Raw genomic sequence first — 19,005 nt, 5'->3', positions numbered from 1 at the left:
AAATTTCCAAAACAATAGGTTTAGTCTTTTCATAACAGATTTAATATTTTCCATCTGTTGTTCGTTTTTGTTCAGCTGGGAAGCTCATAAAAATGTATGTGGACTGGTTCTTGATATTAATGTCTTCAATTTGACGTGCAAAAACTCAGAATAAATGACTAAAATATGAGGAAATGAGCACAAATAATTATGAATTAAACATAAAAACCCTTGGAATGGATGTCCACTGAATATTGCAGATCATCATTAAGAAGTGGCAAAAATAAAATGTCATCATTCTGAAGATGAATAGAAAATGTGTTCCGCAACTGAATGCTCTGCCATGTTCCTGGTTTGAATAAACACTATGTCTGCTGATCTGGTTAAGGGGAGATGTTTAGTGGCATCTGTGTTATTGAGCATCAGGTGTGAGTAAAACGGAGCAGCCTTACCATTATTTTGCTTTCTAATGGGAATGTTGGAGCTTATCATTTCAAAAGCGAGTTTTTCAGGTGTATCAGATGTGTATTAGGTTGAAAGATGGGTAAAGCTAGTTTTATTTATTTTGTGTTCCTCATAAAAACTTATATAATCAATAGTAAAAAATATCACGATGTTTTGGACAGTGGCCACAATACCTTGGTTTTTGGATATATACCTTAAAAATATATCATGGTAATATTTAAGGCATTTTGGAGTGCAGTGTAATTTCAGTGATCATTAAATAATCATGTAGGCTGCATTTATTTGTTAAAAGAAAAAAAGTGTTAATATTGTAAAAAAATATTAGAATTTTAAATAACAGTTTTATTCTAATATATTTTAAAATGTAATTTATTCCTGTGAGGGCAAAACTGAATTTTCAGCATCATTACTCCAGCCTTCAGTACATGACCCTTTTGAAATAATTATAATACGCTGATTCGGTGCTTAAGAAAGATTTCTTATTATTATCCATGTTGAAAAATGTTGTGCTGCTTAATATTCTTGTGCTTTTTAATTATATATATATATATATATTTTATAATTTAAATTTTAATTATATAATTAAAAAAATTATAATTGTATGTTTTTTGATGAATAATGTTCAAAAGAACAGTATTTATTTTAAATAGATTTTTTTTTACAAGTCATTACTGTAAATTTTGATCAATTGAATGCCTTGCAAAAATAATTTAACATAAAAAAATATATTAATACTGACCCCAAACTGTTATACTGTATATACAGAAGACCCCATGGTTCAAGAAAAAATATGACACCAGAATAAATGCTGCAATTATATTTGAGATATGTAAAGGGCACATTGTGGGATGCATGGATGTCTGTGTATGTGTGAAACATGTTAAATCTGTATTTACATACTGTACGTGTATTAGTGCAAAACGGCAATGGCATGATCAGATGTGTAAGCACAGAGGGTAAATGTGTGTGTTTGAGATGCTGTACTCAACATAATATAATCTTTGACTATATAAGCAAATTTTGCTTATACTTTTATTTACATTCTTGACACTTTCCTGCCAAATGACTCATAAGGACCACATAATGTTTAAATAGCAATTACACAGATGGGTTGCTAAGCATGCAAGTCAAGTGGTTAGGCTAGACATCGGGTGCAAATACAGGAATGCATAAACATAGAACGTTGCATAATGTCACCATAGTGCTACAGCCCCCCCCCCCCCCACAGAATCTCTGTAATATAATGACATAATTGTTTTTCATTGTAATTGTACTCAACAATTAGTTTAGACCAACACATCCTACAGTGTGCAACAAGTTTATAATATGGTGCAATTTAAAAATTAATTGAATTGCAATTGTTTTCTTTACTGAAACCTTTAAAATTTAAGTAAAAATTTGCTAATGATTGTCATAGGACAGAGATGAAATCAAATATTGTATAAAATATATCAAATATTAAAATTAAATCTAGTATTAAAATTAAATACACAATAGCTAATTCTGGGGTTGTTAGGCTGCTGGTAGTTTGTACAATGGAGAAATTTTAATTTTCAGTGAATGTCAAATTAAGCCTTTGTTGAAGCCTTTTTTGTTGAAGCAAAAGTGATTGTAATAAATTTATAAATTACCATTTTTGTCATTCAGTTTCCAGCAAAACTATAACTATATTGTGATATATTACATAACTCCATGATATAAATTCATTTTTACATACTGTGGGACAAGTCAGAATTTGGTAACAACAAACACTGCACAGATGCTGGTCATAGACATTACATAAAATAATGAAAATCCTTTCTGGTTGCACTGACACCATGAACTGTTACCATTTAAAAGCACAAAGGTCATGTTTGCTCTCATGCATTAGCAACAGATGTTCATGCTTCATATAAAAACAAACTATGGTGGTTGTCTGTGATACTTGCATGTTTGACCAAGACTTGGTAGAAGAAGATTGCTTCATGCCTTGTGCTATTAATAAGGAAATGAGATTTGTCATCATCTTACAGGTTAACATTAGATGATGTGCAGTAATGGCTAAATAAATCAAAGGAGACAAGTGATAGGAGGAACATGTGGCACTACTACCATTGGCTTTGTAAAGAAACTTATTACACGTGCAAATGCTGCATATATGACACTGCATATTTTTACCTCTATGCAATATACATTAAAGTAACAGTTTCTTCATCGGCACAGATTTGGAGAAATTTAGCATCACATCACTTGCTCATCAATGAATCCTCTGCAGTGAATGGGTTCCGTCAGAATGAGAGTCCAAACAGCTGATAAAAGCATCACAATAATCCAGAAGTAATACACACCACTCCGGTCCACTAATTAAAGTGAAAAGCTGTGTTTTTGTAATAGTAGCAGGCAACAGGTCTCAAAATAGTTGTGACGGTGGCATGTTTGCCATGGTGTAGCATCTCCTCTTCTTTTCAAAGCAGTTTGAAGATGTCTGGGCATCGAGGTTATGAGTTTCTGGAGCTTTGATGTTAGAATCTGATCCCATACATATAGGTTTCCAGCTGCTGAAGAGTTCGTGGTCATCTTGGATGTATTTTTCATTTAATGATGCACTAAATGTTCTCTATAGGTCAAAGATCTGGACTGCAGGTAGGCCAATTCAGCACCCGGACTCTTCTACTACGAAGCCATGCTGTTGTAATTGCTGCAGTACATGGTTTTGCATTGTCTTGCTGAAATACACAAGGCCTTCCCTGAAACAGAGGACATCTGGAGAGGAGCATATGTTTGCTCTAAAACCTTTATATACCTTTCACAATTCATAGTGCCTTCCAAAACATGCAAGCTGCCCATACTGTATGCATTTACTGTGTGCTGGACACCTGATCCAGTTAATCAAGGTCTTCAGGATTACTAGAAACTTCCAAGCAGGTGTAATTTGGAGCTGTTTGGAGCTAAACTGTGAAGAGCTGCGGCCCTCCAGGAATTGAGTTCGAGACCACTGGCATGGAGCATGAAGACTAGACAAAAGTTCATATCTATTAGACACATGAAAAAGAAAGAAAAAAAAACCATATAAATACCAGGTTCCCAATACTTCTCTTTCTTTGCACTGAGCAATTTACTGACACAGCTCACAAAATGTACATTTATTTTTTTATTATTAGATTTGTTTGCCTCTCTGTGCCACATACTGTATATATTTTACTGTTTCTGTTGTCAGACAATGGAATGAATATGAAATTTTGACTGAAACGTGACAAATTAAGACTACATAACCAGCTCTCCCTTCCAAGATGTTAATCTGCACAAAAATCCTGATTTATAATCGTGCCTTCGTCTGATGAAATCAAATAGGCTACACATAAGATAAAGACAATAGCTGTGCTGTGATTTCGGCTATACTTGCATGTAAAATTAGAGAAGCAACATATCTGTGTTTTAACTGAAAGTGAAGCTCCTTTCAGCCGCTCGCTGAACAGATCAAACAGAGAGAGAGGTGTGTGCACGCTGGGAAAGACAGACCTCGCGCTCGCGCGGCAGTCACAGGGGTGCAGATGGGATTTTTTAACTGGGGGGGACCGGGGGGGGTTTGCCCGAAGTGTGAATCTAGCTTCATAGTACTGGCTTAGTACTGCTGCTCCATAGTATAAACAGAGTATGTGCGCTTGCGAATCTCGAAAGTTAAAGTGAAACTAAAAAAAATCTCAGCATCCACATGTAGGCCTAGCCTACATACACAACCATGGCAACGACAATCGCAGAAACAAGCAATGATGACACAAAAGCATATTCAAGCGAAAGCCAACAAGGATAAGTTGTGTGAGACAAAGCAAAATCAACGTTACTCTCCTATCAAAAAGAAACAACACAACCTCGGTGTCCAATTCGCGCCCTTCCTGCTCCTTGAGTTTCTCTCCACCGCTGGAAAGCTGCTCCGATCTATATTTACACGGGTCCTACCTCTTGCCTGATCGTAACCCTTCTTTTTAATGTTTTGTTTCTATGATATTTTCCTCTTTTTTTATCTGCCATCTCTCTCTATCTATAGTCAATCTGCTAATATACGTCCTGACTCCTGTGCACTCAAATAGAGCGCTCTCTATGCACATGTTCTCAAGACATCAGTACAAGACACGCCCCTTACTGCTGATTGGCTGCACGTGTTTTGGGACTCGGTCAGACACTGCGGTCAAAAGCGTTTCAAAAATGGCTTAGCGCATGTGGCCTGGCCGCCACTACTTAGGCTAATGTACATAGCGGAAACCCTGATTTATCCTCCGTATACTGATGTTGCCTTTCGTAGAGACAGTGAGGGGGACGGATCGGGTTACTATGAATCTGGGGGGGTCATGTCCCCCCCGTCCCTAGTGCCATCTGCACACCTGGGCAGTCAGCTTCAGATGCATAATATTTTCATTTACTACAAGCAGGATACACAAGAAGCACGTTCAACTCGAACACGCAGACGTTTGGCGTGGTAACACCGTCAACAGCAACCGTTCGCGTGTCCGCACTTAATGCGCATCTCGTATAAAGCATTTCAGGGGGCCCTTGCCTATAGGGGGCCCAAGGCAGTCGCCTACCTTTGCTATAATGGGTAAGTCCGCCCCTGATTCTGACGGCACCCATTCACTGCAGAGCATCCATTGATAAGCAAGTGATGTAATGCTACATTTCTCTAAATCTGTTCTGATGAAAAAAGAAACTTGCCTACATCTTGGATAGCTTGTGGGTGAGTTAAATTTTCAGCAAATTTTTGTGTAAACTATTCCCAAAAATATCTTTACTATCCATAAGATACCCACACGAAAAGTCACAGAAGTCATATACCAATGAATTATGCTGTGGGAAAGCAATTTATTTTACTGAAATATTAAAACGCAAGCAAACAAACAGGAGGCGGAAAAAAAATAAAATGTATATGCTTTTGAGTGAAGTAGGACAAGGGAAACAACTAGATATTGACTTGGCCTTCCAAAGTGAATAAACATGCTGCTAATGCACCTGAGGCTAAAAGAAAATGTGGCTTCACTCAGGAAATGAAACGGAGAAGTTAATGGATAAAACCAGATACTCGGTAAATACTGAGTAGAAAAGGGGGATTTATAAATAGCTTTAAAATCCCTTACGTTTATTTGACTGCTAAGTCAAGCTGTATTGTGCCTTTACAGTCTATGAATGCTAAACAACAAGAGAAGAGAATAAATCAATATATCATAATCCTGCCAGCAGACGTGCACACAGATGTTAGTACTAATGAATGAAGTATCAGCTCCCTCGGGAAATGAATGATCAATTGCAGTAATCTGTCATGTAAACCACATTTAATCATTTATTTAATGATAATGGATGTCATTAAAAGGCACTAATTTAAGTTTATATAGTGTATCGATTTTACTTGTGCTGCCGTGGGAATGGCTGGTAAATGCAGCTATAAAAACACTATTAGATACTTGGTTACTTAGGATCCAGCAACACGTGCCATCTGTAAAATGAAAACAAACAAAGACAGACTTTCTGATGGGAAGCATGTCTTTCAGAAGTGACTCCCAGAGCAGTTTTTCTGTGTGACATAAAGCATTGCATGACCATGGGAGTCTCATATGTGATATGTAGCTGACAGGCCACCATCAACTGTGCTTTCATCTAACCAGTTACAATAACAAAGTATTTAGTTTTAAGATATTAAAATGACAGATTCATCAGATACTCTTTATCATTTTATCATTTGTGTTCCCTGAGGCCCACTTTATAATGCTAGTTAAGGCTTTTTTCCCACCCTCTATCTGACCTTCAGAAATAAATAATGCTTGATTTTATGATGTCTATGTAAACACACTCTTCATGTTTGCTCACAAAGAGGCAGAGGGTTTCCTTTTGTGTCTAAAATAGTTTGCACATCTCACCCTATATATATCTGGAGAGTCTTGAATGCTAAATAGGTGGTGTTGATGTTAATACTACAGTTCAAAAATTTGGATTCAGTAAATTGAAAAAAATTAATACTTTATGCATTAATGCATTAAATAGATGCATTAAGTGACAATAAAGATTAGATTTCTATTTCAAATAAATACTGTTCTTTTAAACTTTATAAAAATATTACATCAAGCAGCACAACTGTTTTCAACCTGGATAATAATAAGAAATGAATCTTGAGCACCAAATCAGCATATGAGAATGATTTCTGAAGCATCATGTGACACTGCAGACTGGAGTAACATCACAGGAATAAATTAAAGGTTCAATTACATTCAAATGGACAACTGTATTACAGTTTTTACAGTATTTATGATCAAATAAATGCAGTATTGGTGATAATAAGAATCTTCTCAGTTTTAAAAATTCTTACTGACCCCAAAATATATTTGCATTTGTTGCATTTTCTTTTCAAGAAATTGTCTTTTTGGACTCTTGTTTTACACACATACAGTACAATTTAGACAAAAAAAAAACAGCAACAGCAAGAATGACAGCAGCATCCTCTCTTATCCCTCTGTGGTATGTTCAAGCCTCTTGTTTCAGTTCAACGCTTGTTTTTTTTACAGTTTAATATTGGTGTCAGAAATCAGTCTCTCATTGAAGTACTAGCTCTAAGGGCCCTAAACATGGCCAAAGCTGAACAGCAATCATGTCTGTCAAGAGCTGGAGCAGCAGCTCTCTAAAACCAGCAACAATGTTTCAGCCCGCATTCTGATAAAATTCACAGTCATTTGTATATTTCAGGTAGGGAAATATCTATGAAGCATTGTCCCTCCCTGATGCATTTTTTCTCATGTGTACATGTGGGTGCATCTTTTTTTGATTCAATTTGAACTTGCTGCCTTAACAAAGACCTCAAGGTCGTTGAACTGAATTGTTCCTCTAACACAGCAAATAAACTGAAACTCTTTGAAGAACTATGTTTAATCAGTTTAGTTTAGACACTCAGGAAAGCAGTATGCACAAATCTTTGTACAAAAGTTTAACTGTGCATGTTTCAAGGACATCTAATTGTCTAAATGTTTGTTCAACCATTTCTATTCCAAATGATGATAATTCAGTGTATTTAAACAGCCTATGTGTTGTGGGACTTATTGAAATGCCAGAACAATATCTTGATAGAGATATTAATAATAGAAGGGAATTATTAAATATTAACATTTTTATGCTAAAAAAAGATTATACGTATATAAGTGAACAATATATTCATAAATGAATTAATTATTTCATCCTATGATACACTTGCTTCAAGAAGTATTTGGACACACACCTCACTTAAAAATGCAGGAATGACATTATATTATATAATTAAAAACAAGCACACTTTAAGCACACCTAGTCAAGTGCCACTTGGTTTTATGTTTTGTTATATAATTAATTTTATTACTTAAAATTAATTTGTTTTTAAGTATGCATGGCCAAATGTATTACAAATGCATTTTGTGGGCACAGTGTATCCATAATATCATTAATATATCATGTCTTGATGTGATCTAAACAAATTCATAGTAATGCAGCATAAATTCACAGTAATGCAGCATAAAACTTGTTTGCCGGTGCCTCTTGGTTATATGTTTTATTATATAATGCAAATGAGTTTTTTAAAAGACAAATTTAATTTGTTTTTGAGCATGGCTTAAGTGTCTAAATATATTTTGAGGCACGGTGCATCCATAATATCGTCGATGTATCATGTCTCGATGTGATCTAAAGCTCGGACTGGTGTATTAAAGCGTGCTATTTTCTAATGCAAATGTATTATGCATTCATCCTCTGTCTATCTGGCACGGCACTGAGCATTTAGGATGACAGCTGCTGCTTGTGTGCATATTAGCAGCGCTAAGGAAATTTGTTCAATTATTATCTTAATAAATGAGGAGCTATTGGTGTTTGTCGCTAATAAATTCGGTAGGGCATGTGTCATTTGACATATTTAGAGAACAATTACCTCTGAATCTGCATTGCAGAATTAAATTGGGGGTTATGAAGCCAATAGTAAATCAAAATAGAGCTGTATAAATATGGTTGCAGACGGCACTGGAGTGCTGATTTATTTCATGCGATTTTTGTTTTCATGACTTTCCCCCAAGGACTGCCAAGATTTGAGTTTTTTTTAGATAGTCAGGAAAGAACAATTTTGGCAATGAACTATCAGATTTTATATGACAGTGTAGAATGACATATTCTTCCTTCTAAGTCGTGTGCTTTATATTCAGGGTTCAATACATCTTGAGCTGTGTTTGCAGCATCTGTAGCTGTCAGTACATTTGCATTTGTTCATTAAGCAGACGCTTCTATCCAAAGTGTCTGATTTTGATTCATCCATCAGTTTTTTAAAAACAGCCAAAACTCACAGTTTGCAAATGCATGTACAATGCAAGTCTTTAGGGTGAGTTATATTCTTCCAGTCAAGGAAAATAAACCAAGGCCATGAGTTTGATTCCCAGAGAAGACATCAATGCATGTAAGCTGCAATTTAAAATTCCTGAAAAAACTGAAAGCGTTTGTCAAATGCATGCATGCATATATATATATATATATATATATACACTGTATGTGTGTGTGTGTGTGTGTGTGTGTGTGTGTACACTTCAATAATGCAATAGGTAACAGCCTAATTAAAAATATTTTTTTATTTGGTGTTCAAAGGGTGTATGATTTCTTGACTTTTTCCTGCCAATAATGTAAAAAAAAGAAAAAAAAAAACACCCTCATGAATTCCATCAGTAATGCATAACTGATACGATTTATACAATTTAAGTTGATTTGGATACAATAATAAATGTAATAGATAATGAAAAATTGTATCTGCCTTGAACTAACCCAATGCATATAGCATAACCCAATGAGGAAGATTTTTTAAAGTTCAGACAATTCTGTATGAATGAACTAAATTCCTTTCACAAGAACAACAAAATCAAGCTCACAAACAGCATAGAGTGAGAGAAGAATTGAAACTATTTTCTCTGTAATTGTCAGCAGGCAGCTGTTGCTGTCGATACGGCTAAACTTGTATTGAACCTGGATCAGTCCTTTAAAAACAGGCTTGTTGTTTTTGCCAACTCTGTAAGAGCCATTTTATAGAGAGCCTGAGTTTGGAATTGTGCTCTTCTCCAAAGAATGCCGTGCATCCAATGGACGTCTGAGTTCACTTAACACATGAAGCCGCTGATATATCATATCGCTTAAATGCAGCTTCACTCCACTCAGTTAGTCTCTTTAAAATGCCAGGCTTTGTGAAAAGGGTCAGTCTGTTGATGAGTTCAAACCCGGGTCGTCGCCACTAAAAGGTTTGAAAGTCACTTTACGCAGTTGTCATATGACGGTGTCTCTTTTATTCAGTTGATGAATGTTCTGTAAGAAACAAAGTGCTTAGATTCCCTAAAAAATTGCAGCTCTATTGATTTTAAGCCCAAGGTTATGTACATGTGCAGTGAGAGACAAATATGAAGTCAGTTAACGGAGTGTAATAAGCAGTAATTGAATCTGGCAGTGTGTCCATTACAAAAAACAGCAACAGCTTCCCTTAAGGATGCTGTCAAAATCAGAGATCTCTTTTCATCTGTTTCTCTCAGACAGCAGAACAGAAGTAAATCTTCTTTTAATCCTGTTAAATCACTGACACGAATGACACTTTACAAATCTCATTGAACCTACAAACTCTCAAATTTGTCATGTCTGCAATTAAAAAAAATAAAATAAATAAAGAACATAATATTCTGAAATGTTATCACAATTTAAAATACATTTTTCATTTTAATGAAATATTGTATTTTACATTTACATTTATGCATTTAGCATACGCTTTTATCCAAAGCGACTTACATTTGCATTCAAGTTACAGTTTTTACTTTTTATCAGCTCTATTTTTATGTATTTTTTCCCCTGTGACGAGAACATTTGTTTTAAATATAAATCTTTTGAATTCAATGTAAATATAATTCATTTTAAATGTCTTTACTGTCACTACTGGTCAGTTTAATTCACCCTTGCTGAATAAAAGTATTAATTAAAAAAAAAAAAAAAATCTATCTATCTGTCTATAAATAGATGTTATGTGTGAAATAAATCTGCTGTGATAATACAAAAATATAAACTCAAGTGGAGACGTTGGACTCACATGGAAAGAATCTACTTGTATTCAGATAAATATTGTCCACATTAGTTCTAATCTGAAAATAGCCACAGGATTTGTCCCTGACTTAAAATAATACTAGCTGTAGTCTGGACAGAAAACAAACAGCACTGAAGCTTTTTCAATTATTGAAAAATACACAGCAAGAGAATGAGGAAGAAAGACAGAGATAAACAGTAATAATACAAATGTCATAAAATACTTGTACAGGGAAATGATGAATTCATAGAGAGGGAGTGGGAGAGAGAGAGAGAGTATCTTAAGGAAAACATCGCTGTAACATTTTTATCCTTGAAACACCAAAACGAGCCGTGGTGCCGTCTTCCATCAAGCCTCTGCAGTCCTTGGCTTTTAGGCTCATTTGAGATGCCAAATGACTGGTCTTGAATGTAGACGGGAGTAGGCGGCTGCAGGCTCAGATGTCAAAAACGAGCTGTCAAGTCGGACAATTCTCATTTCCCATAGTGGAATATATATGTACGTAAGCAAAAGCAGAGTTCCTCTATCATTTTTTTTTTTTTTTTTTGAAGTGAATGCATTTCTCCATTATGCAGTGCAGATATTTTTAGCTGCAATATACTGTATGAGTTACATAAGTCTGAGTGAATTACATAAGTGCAGTCACTGTGTATTTGGCATGTGCACGGTACATACGTTACAGCACAACATTAATTTAAACACAAAAAACATGCTAAAAAATTGGCCTCTATGACTAGAAAAAGAGAATGTCAGAAGTGATCAACGGTGAGGTCAAAGCTGTTGGAAAGAGTGGAGAAAAAAGGAGAGAAAGATGGTGAAGAGACTAGTGTTTTGATGGAGAGTTTGTGTAAAGAAGAGAGGAGGAGGAAGATGAAGGAGCAGTGGCCGCTCTAAATGCCTTAGCTTGATTGTTTTTTGTCCTCTGTATGTCACTCTTCATCAGTTCATTCAGAGACAGACCTGTGTGCATTTCTCTGCTATGTACTGTATTAACCCAGTCTCTCAACCACTTTAGCCTGGACTTTACTCTTTCTATCTAAAAGGTGACTTTACAATAAACTATAAGTAATGGCTTAATATAAGAAAATTAAGAGCAAATGGCTTGATAAATGTAACAGGATCACTTTCAAATAATATGATTATTTATATGACAGTTTTCATGCCACAAAAAATATTGTGTTATAGCGATGTGAATGTAATAAAAATCAAAGAACATTCACTGAAAAAAATTTGGTGTAGATTTATACACTTAAGTTTACGTGAAATTTTAAGTAGAAAGACTGAAATATATAAAACATACTCCGATAATCTTTGCTTTATTTACAACTTTGAAAAACAATATTTGTGTGTTCAGAATAATTGGAATTATATAAAAAAACAACAACTCGAAAGTAATATGTCTAAATGAATTATGATAAGGCTAATTTGTAAGGAAAATGTGCTTAATTTTCATATAGTATATGGAAAATAATGTCAGAATGCAAATAATATTAATGATCCTAAAATACTGTAGGCTTTATCTCCCTTAAGATATACATGGATAAAAAAAAAAAATATATATATATATGTGTGTGTGTGTGTGTCTGTCTGTCTATATCTATCTTTCTTTTACATTTTTGGTGAAATATGGCCTGGAATTGAAAAGAGGGGGAATCAAAACTTAATATTTTTATCAATTATTTTGGGGTCCTCAGTATGTATGACAGCACATTTACAAGTGCTTTTAAAGACCTGTGAAGGAGATGTTTGTTTTTGGACATTGAGTTTTTGTCGTCTAAAAGCAGTACTTAACTTTCATATTTTGAATATTTCACCGTCTGTTGTCCCAGACACAAAAAGATGAATGGTGCTTTTAAAAAAGCCCTAAAAAGATTAGGAAAACATAGAGATCACTTCACCGCTCTCCAGTGAAACATCCTCTCCATTAACCCTGTCTTACTGTATATCCAAGACCACACAATAGGTCCCAAGACAAACACAATCTTCAGAGTAATCGAGCTAAAGACAGAAAGAAAAGAGCCAGGATTTTTCTAGAATCTCTCTCACTCTTCACTAGAGATTCGTCATCATCTGAAATATACAATGATGACACAGCATGAAAAAAACACATCTATCATAGCTATTTTTAGTATACTTTCACTAGTGGCTCCCACAGTAACTATATCAAACTGACATTTACAGTAGATGCTTTTGAAAAGTCATGGATGCAATTTAAAACAATGGAAGCAGAAAAAGGTTTGATGCTAAGTGGAAGAGTTCAGATTCTTTTGCATGAAAAAATGTTGGGTGAATGTCATGTTATAGGAAATAACAGCACTGCCAAAAACTGCCAATAGTGCACTAAGCTTTTTACCACATTAAAGGAATAGTTCAGACAAAAATAAACTTACATAAAACATAAAAAGTACATACTGTAAAGCGTACTTATCTACAGCCAATCCAAAATGTATGTGAGTTTGCGTCTTCACTGGAACAGATTCTGAGAAATTTAGCATTAAATCACTTGATCACCAATGGATCCTCTGCAGTGAATGGGTGCCGTCAGAATGAGAGTTCAAACAGCTGATAAAAACATCACAATAATCCATAAGTAATGCACACCAATCTAATCCATCAGTTAACATCTGGAGAAGTGAAACAAATTTACCATTAATGCAATTTAAACTGTGTTAGAAATATGAGTCCAACACAGTCCAAATCATTTATCAACAAATATGTTGGTGGATGTGAGAGGACAACAGATGTGATGGTTTAAAGTTAAAACACTTTAATGTTGGATTTGTTTCTTAAAAACACAAAGACTTTCACAAGACGTTAACTGATGGACTGGAGTGGTGTGGATTACTTGAGGATTATTGTGATGTTTTTAGCAGCTCTTTGGACTCTCATTCTGGCGGCACCCATTCACTGCAGGGGATCTATTGGTAAACAAATGACGGAATGCTACATTTCTCCAAATCTGTTCTGATGAAGAAACAAACCCATCTACATCTGGCATGAGTGTGAGTTCTTTTTCAGAAAATGTTCATTTTAGGGTGTACTATTCCTTTAAGAAAATCTTACACCTAAAGAAATCAATGGCACAGTTAACAAATGTGTTTTTAATGTACATTCACATGAGATCCATATCCTGAACCTCTTCTAGTCTTATTTGCATCTTCAGTGGACCTCACAGGTCTCTCACAAGCCTTTTTTTCATTTTGAAGTGGAAAATTGTACATGTTGTTCAAAGGATTACATGAAAATGTCAGACTGCATGTTCCATATGACCTAGAATTATGATGAAAATTATTCTAGCGTTGGAATCCCCTGTGCCCTCAGTGTTATTACATAAATAATGGCTATGTTATTTACATGACCTGAGGACCTCTAGGGTGCCCTGGGAGTCATAAACCAATGGGTGTTTGACTGCTAAGCCACTTAAAGGGAAGTTGGAATCATTTACTTTATGCAGCTGATGGGGTCTGAGCCAGAGCTGGTGCCATGGAGAATCAGATCTGTAAGGTGGAGCTGTCATATAGGATATAGCGCTTCAGGAATTGTATTTTAATAGCTATGTTTCCATTATCCTGTTTTTATGTGCATTTTGAAGTATCGCACCAGAAATGAGTGGCGAGTTTTTACACTTGCTTGAGGTGGTTTTTTACTTGTGCGAAAAATGTTTAATGTGAATAATGATGGAAACACATCAGCAGAATAAATTCCTCCAAGAGCATTAAAAAAGTCATGTGACTTTGCGCTATAGGATGGCAAATCCCAACTAAACAGCGGACCAATCTTGTTGCATAGCATCTGAAAAGTTGCTATGGTCATTCTTAAATGCCTGAGCAAAGTCTCTCGTGAAAGTATTTCTGTATAATTGCCTCCCAGAACTGTGTGACATGATTGCATTCCCAAACAGCAGGCATAGATCCACCTCCAAAAGCAATGACTTTCGTCTGCTTGCTCTGAGGCACAAATAATTTAATATGAAAAATATATTCAGTGGCTTCTTTTTCTTAGTGATATTTAGTGGCAGTTTATCAGGAAGGGACGATTTTGTTCTCTTTGACTCGTTGGATGCTTATTCGCATATGTTTTAAGTTTAATTTGCAGTTTTGGATGGAAACCTGGCTAATGTTGTACATGTATAACCTACGTCATCTTTACGCTGTCAAACCAATGGTTTAATTTACAGTACTTGTGTTGTGAAGAGTGATGGCAAACACATCATATATCATAAAACCAGAGGGCAAAATGTCAAAGACAGCTACTGGACTTTAGCACTCATACAGTGTTAATTAAATGTGTGTTTAGATCTGGAAGGTGTTCACGTATTTGTTGCATAGAAAATGCACATAAAATGGTAAAAAGGAGAAATGTGAAATGTATTACATTATTTAGATTTTCTCACCACAAAATGCACACATGAAATATTGGTGTAAGCTGAAATGATCATATAATTTTATTTTAAAGCTTCCTCTAAAAAAAGTCCATTACTATACATAGCCTTGGCATGGACAGTGGTGAATATTAGGAAATATCTGACAGCTGAATGCTGCAACTGACCAACAGGAATATTCCATAGAGCTGTGTAATAAATTAAACTATTCCATTCCTGGACGTGATAATGCTTCAGTGAACTATTTAATGAAGGATTCGTCAGACTGATTCAGTAAGTCATCCTGCTGGCTTTTTTTGAACGATTCATTAAAAAGACTGTATCGAAAGAGTAATTTATTACTGAACCAGACTACATTAACTGCACTGAAAAGACTTGATTTATTTTCACTTGATTGATTAAAAGGAACTGTTCCTGAATTGGACTCCACAGGAACAAATGAGTCAAATGAATCGTCTTTTTTTTTTTTTTGGTGAATCAAAAACATACAGAGCAAACTAAAAAGATCCAGTTCATAAGAGTTATTTGTTCATTAATCACACCACATCTGTCTTGGGTATGTCTGATTATGTGTGAGCAGCTGCGGTGTAGATTAAAAAGCGGTGCAGGAAGCACAAATGTTAGGTTTAGGACTTTAAGAATCAATATAGCTATTTCAGGGAGATCTGATCAGTGCGGCGGATAGCAAAAATTATATTCGATGAGTCTACGCTGTGAGGTCAGTGTAACCTACATTTGGCATTATGGTACTTTTTTATTTGCCTGATTAATGTTTAGATATAAGTCACATTTGTTTCCCATTTGTAAGTCACTTTAACTAAAAGGCTCTGCTTAATGAATATACTGTATGTGCATGTTCATCTCTTGATATATCCAGTATCATACCTGGTTTAACTGTGTGCATCCATACTGAACTCACCAGCTTTGTTTTGCTTTGTGGGTTAAGTGCGACCCCAGCGATAGTGGAAACTGCACAGAGATTAAATTTAGATCTTTATGGAAAGCACGTTCTTGTATAAGTGTCTCCTGGGGACAGGGGTCATGGCAATAAGTATCCTTCATGAAACCTTTAAGAGCTGTAATCTTCTTCTCTTTAAATGTGCTTCTTTAATCACAACAGATGCAACGGTGGCATCAAGGTCAATTTCCTCAGCAGCTGAAGTGGCAATAATATAATAGATCTCTTTTTGGTTCATGCATTTTTCACAAATCCACCGTTTTTGCTCATCAGCTCGGCTCAAGTGGGTGCTAATTGGTTCAGAGAAGAACTGCTCAGACAAATGCAATTTGTGCCACTCTCTCATCGTGCTGTAGTGTGCCCCTGATGTGAACTTAATTTCTTTAAAATGCTCAATGTCTGGCTTCATTCTGATTTGCCTCCTAATCATCTTGTAGAGTACCACCTATTGTCTCATTGAGCAGAATTGTAGAAAAACAAACATGAGGCGAGTTCATGCCTCTGCAGTACATAATGATTTTGGGAAAGAAGTTGCACTTGTAATTTATACACTTTGTGACATACACTCTTCAAAATAATGGTTCTTTATTGGGATCTGTGGTTCTGTTTAATATCCATGAAACCGTTCCATTGCACACGAGGTTCTAAATAATGGAAGAAGGCTCTTTGAACTTCGCACTAAGGGTAAAAATTCTGTCATTGTTTACTCAACCTCATGTCGTTCCAAACCAGTAAGACTTGCTTTCTTCGGTGGAACACAAAAGGCGATGTTGAAAATTAATGTAAAATGAATTTTCATTTGTTAGTCAATGAAAATATTTTCCTTTGACTGTCAAATTTCATTAGTATGATGCACAAATGTGACCCTGGAGCACAAAACCAGTCTTAAGTCGCTGGGGTATATTTGTAGCAATAGCCAAAAATACATTGTATGGGTCAAAATTATCGATTTTTCTTTTATGCCAAAAATCATTAGGACATTAAGTAAAGATCATGTTCCATGAAGATATTTTGTAAATATCCTACTGTAAATATATCAAAACTTATGCATTGCTAAGAACTTCATTTGGACAACTTTAAAGGCAATTTTCTCAATATTTGGATTTTTTTCACCCTCATATTCGAGATTTTCAAATAGTTGTATCTCAGTTATTGTCCTATCATAACAAACCATACATCAATGGAAAGCTTGACTGGTTTTGTGGTCCAGGGTCACTTTGGTGCATCACAGTCAGCAACAAGACTCACATGAATCAATATAATTTGCCATTATTGATGTCAAACCTGGTTTGACATGTCTGGACGTGCCATATTGAATATACATGTCGGTGGTGAAGAAAAATATTTAAATTTAAATGTAATTTCAGAAGAACTGGAATGTAGCGCATAAGAATGGACTGTGATTTTATGGCATTAAATATCAGATTTTGACTTCATCTTTTGAAAAATTGTCATACAGGTTTGGACTGATCAGTGCTCGTTATGTTAATTTACTATTATAGCTAATATTATGAATTAGCATTTATTTTTATTTTACTTTTTGTTTTTAGTAATTTGGTTTTGTGCTTTTGTCATTTGTATTAGTTTCATTTTATTATATTTCTAAATATTTAGTTCTAAATAGTTCAATTTTTTCATTTTAGTTTTATTTCAGTGAGTAATTTTACTTAAAACTTATTTAAGTTTGTTGCCAAGGCAAATTTGAATCTAATATATTTTTTTCCAGCTTTATTTCAGTTAATATAATACACTCAAAAAAAGATGCTTCACGATGCCATAGAATAACTTTTTTTTGTCTAAATGGTTCCATAAAGAACCTTTAACATCTGAAGAAAAGGTTCTTTATGGTGAAAGAAGGTTCTTAAGCTTACCAAAAGTTAAGAAAGAGATGATTCTTTAAAGAACCTTTGACTGAATGGTTCTTTGTGGAACCAAAAATGGTTCTTGTATGGCAACCTTTTAAGCACCTTTATTTTTAGTGTAGTTTTAGTTAAAGATAACCACAGTTGGAAAGACATGAGAAATGATGACAATGATTTTGTGGTTCCATTTGGCAATGCTGGTAAACGTCAGCTTTACTGTAATTCACAATCGTATCATAATGTCTTATAGCTGTTTGTTTGATTGCAGGTATCTTGGCATCACCCGCCCTTTGACCTACCCTGCCCGACAAAACGGCCAGCTGATGGCGAAGATGATCTTTGGTGTGTGGCTCGTGTCTGCCTCCATCACCCTGCCGCCGTTCTGTGGATGGGCGAAGAACGTTAACACGGCTGGCGTTTGTCTAATCAGCCAGGACTTCAGCTACACCATCTACTCCACCGCCGTGGCCTTCTACATCCCCATGATCGTCATGCTCTTCATGTACTACAAGATCTTCAAGGCCGCCAGAAAAAGCGGCGCCAAGCATCGTTTTACCGACTTCTCCCGTCGAGATCGTCTGGAGACCGTCGCCAGCGAGGCTCTCCGGATGCAAGGCCTAAAACCCCAACACACGTCTAGCGTAGCCGAGGAGTGCGTTGCTCTTTCGCGCTTGCTCAGCCGCGAGCGACAGAATATCTCCATCTTTAAGCGAGAACAGAAAGCAGCTACAACATTGGGCGTGATAGTTGGGGTTTTTGGCATTTGTTGGCTGCCATTTTTCATTCTATCTACAGCGAGACCATTTATATGTGGGGTCAAGTGTAGTTGCGTACCAATTTGGTTGGAGAGGACGCTGCTGTGGTTTGGATATGCCAACTCGCTAATGAACCCCTTTATTTACGCTTTCTTCAACCGGGACCTGCGCTCCACATACAAAGACCTGCTTTGCTGCAGGTACCGGAACATAAACCGCCGACTGTCGGCTGTAGGTGTGCATGAAGCACTGAGGGTTTAAAAGGATGTGGTTTGGCCTGGATTTGGTTTACACACGGTTCAGACTGGACTGAATCACTCGCAATCGAGGAAGACTTTGAAGCCGAACAATGTGCATCGATACATCCATTTATGGGATTTTTGTAGGGACAGAACCACAGCCTCATACTTATTCAGAACACTCATATTTCAGTTTCATTAAGATATTTGGTCAGTAGCTATTTCATTATTTGTACATGTATACCGCATTACACCTGATTTCAGTGGGCATTAGACCTTTTACAATATTTGGCT

General features: G+C 35.8%; 1 protein-coding gene across 1 annotated transcript in view; it reads left to right on the top strand.

Moving 5' to 3' along the window:
* The window catches only part of LOC306871527 (5-hydroxytryptamine receptor 7-like), a gene marked incomplete at both ends in the record, with an annotated part of 28,442 nt that extends 9,709 nt beyond the window's left edge, over window positions 1-18,733 (top strand). Inside the window, one exon of the mRNA XM_079419542.1 lies at window positions 17,986-18,733. Coding sequence (XP_079275668.1) covers window positions 17,986-18,733 — 748 coding nt within the window. The remainder of the gene's footprint in view (window positions 1-17,985) is intronic.
* Between the last annotated feature and the right edge of the window lie 272 nt (window positions 18,734-19,005).

Source organism: Barbus barbus, assembly GCF_936440315.1.
Source record: "Barbus barbus genome assembly, chromosome: 6".
Classification (NCBI taxonomy): Eukaryota; Metazoa; Chordata; class Actinopteri; order Cypriniformes; family Cyprinidae; genus Barbus; species Barbus barbus.
This window is presented reverse-complemented; position numbering and strand designations above follow the sequence as displayed.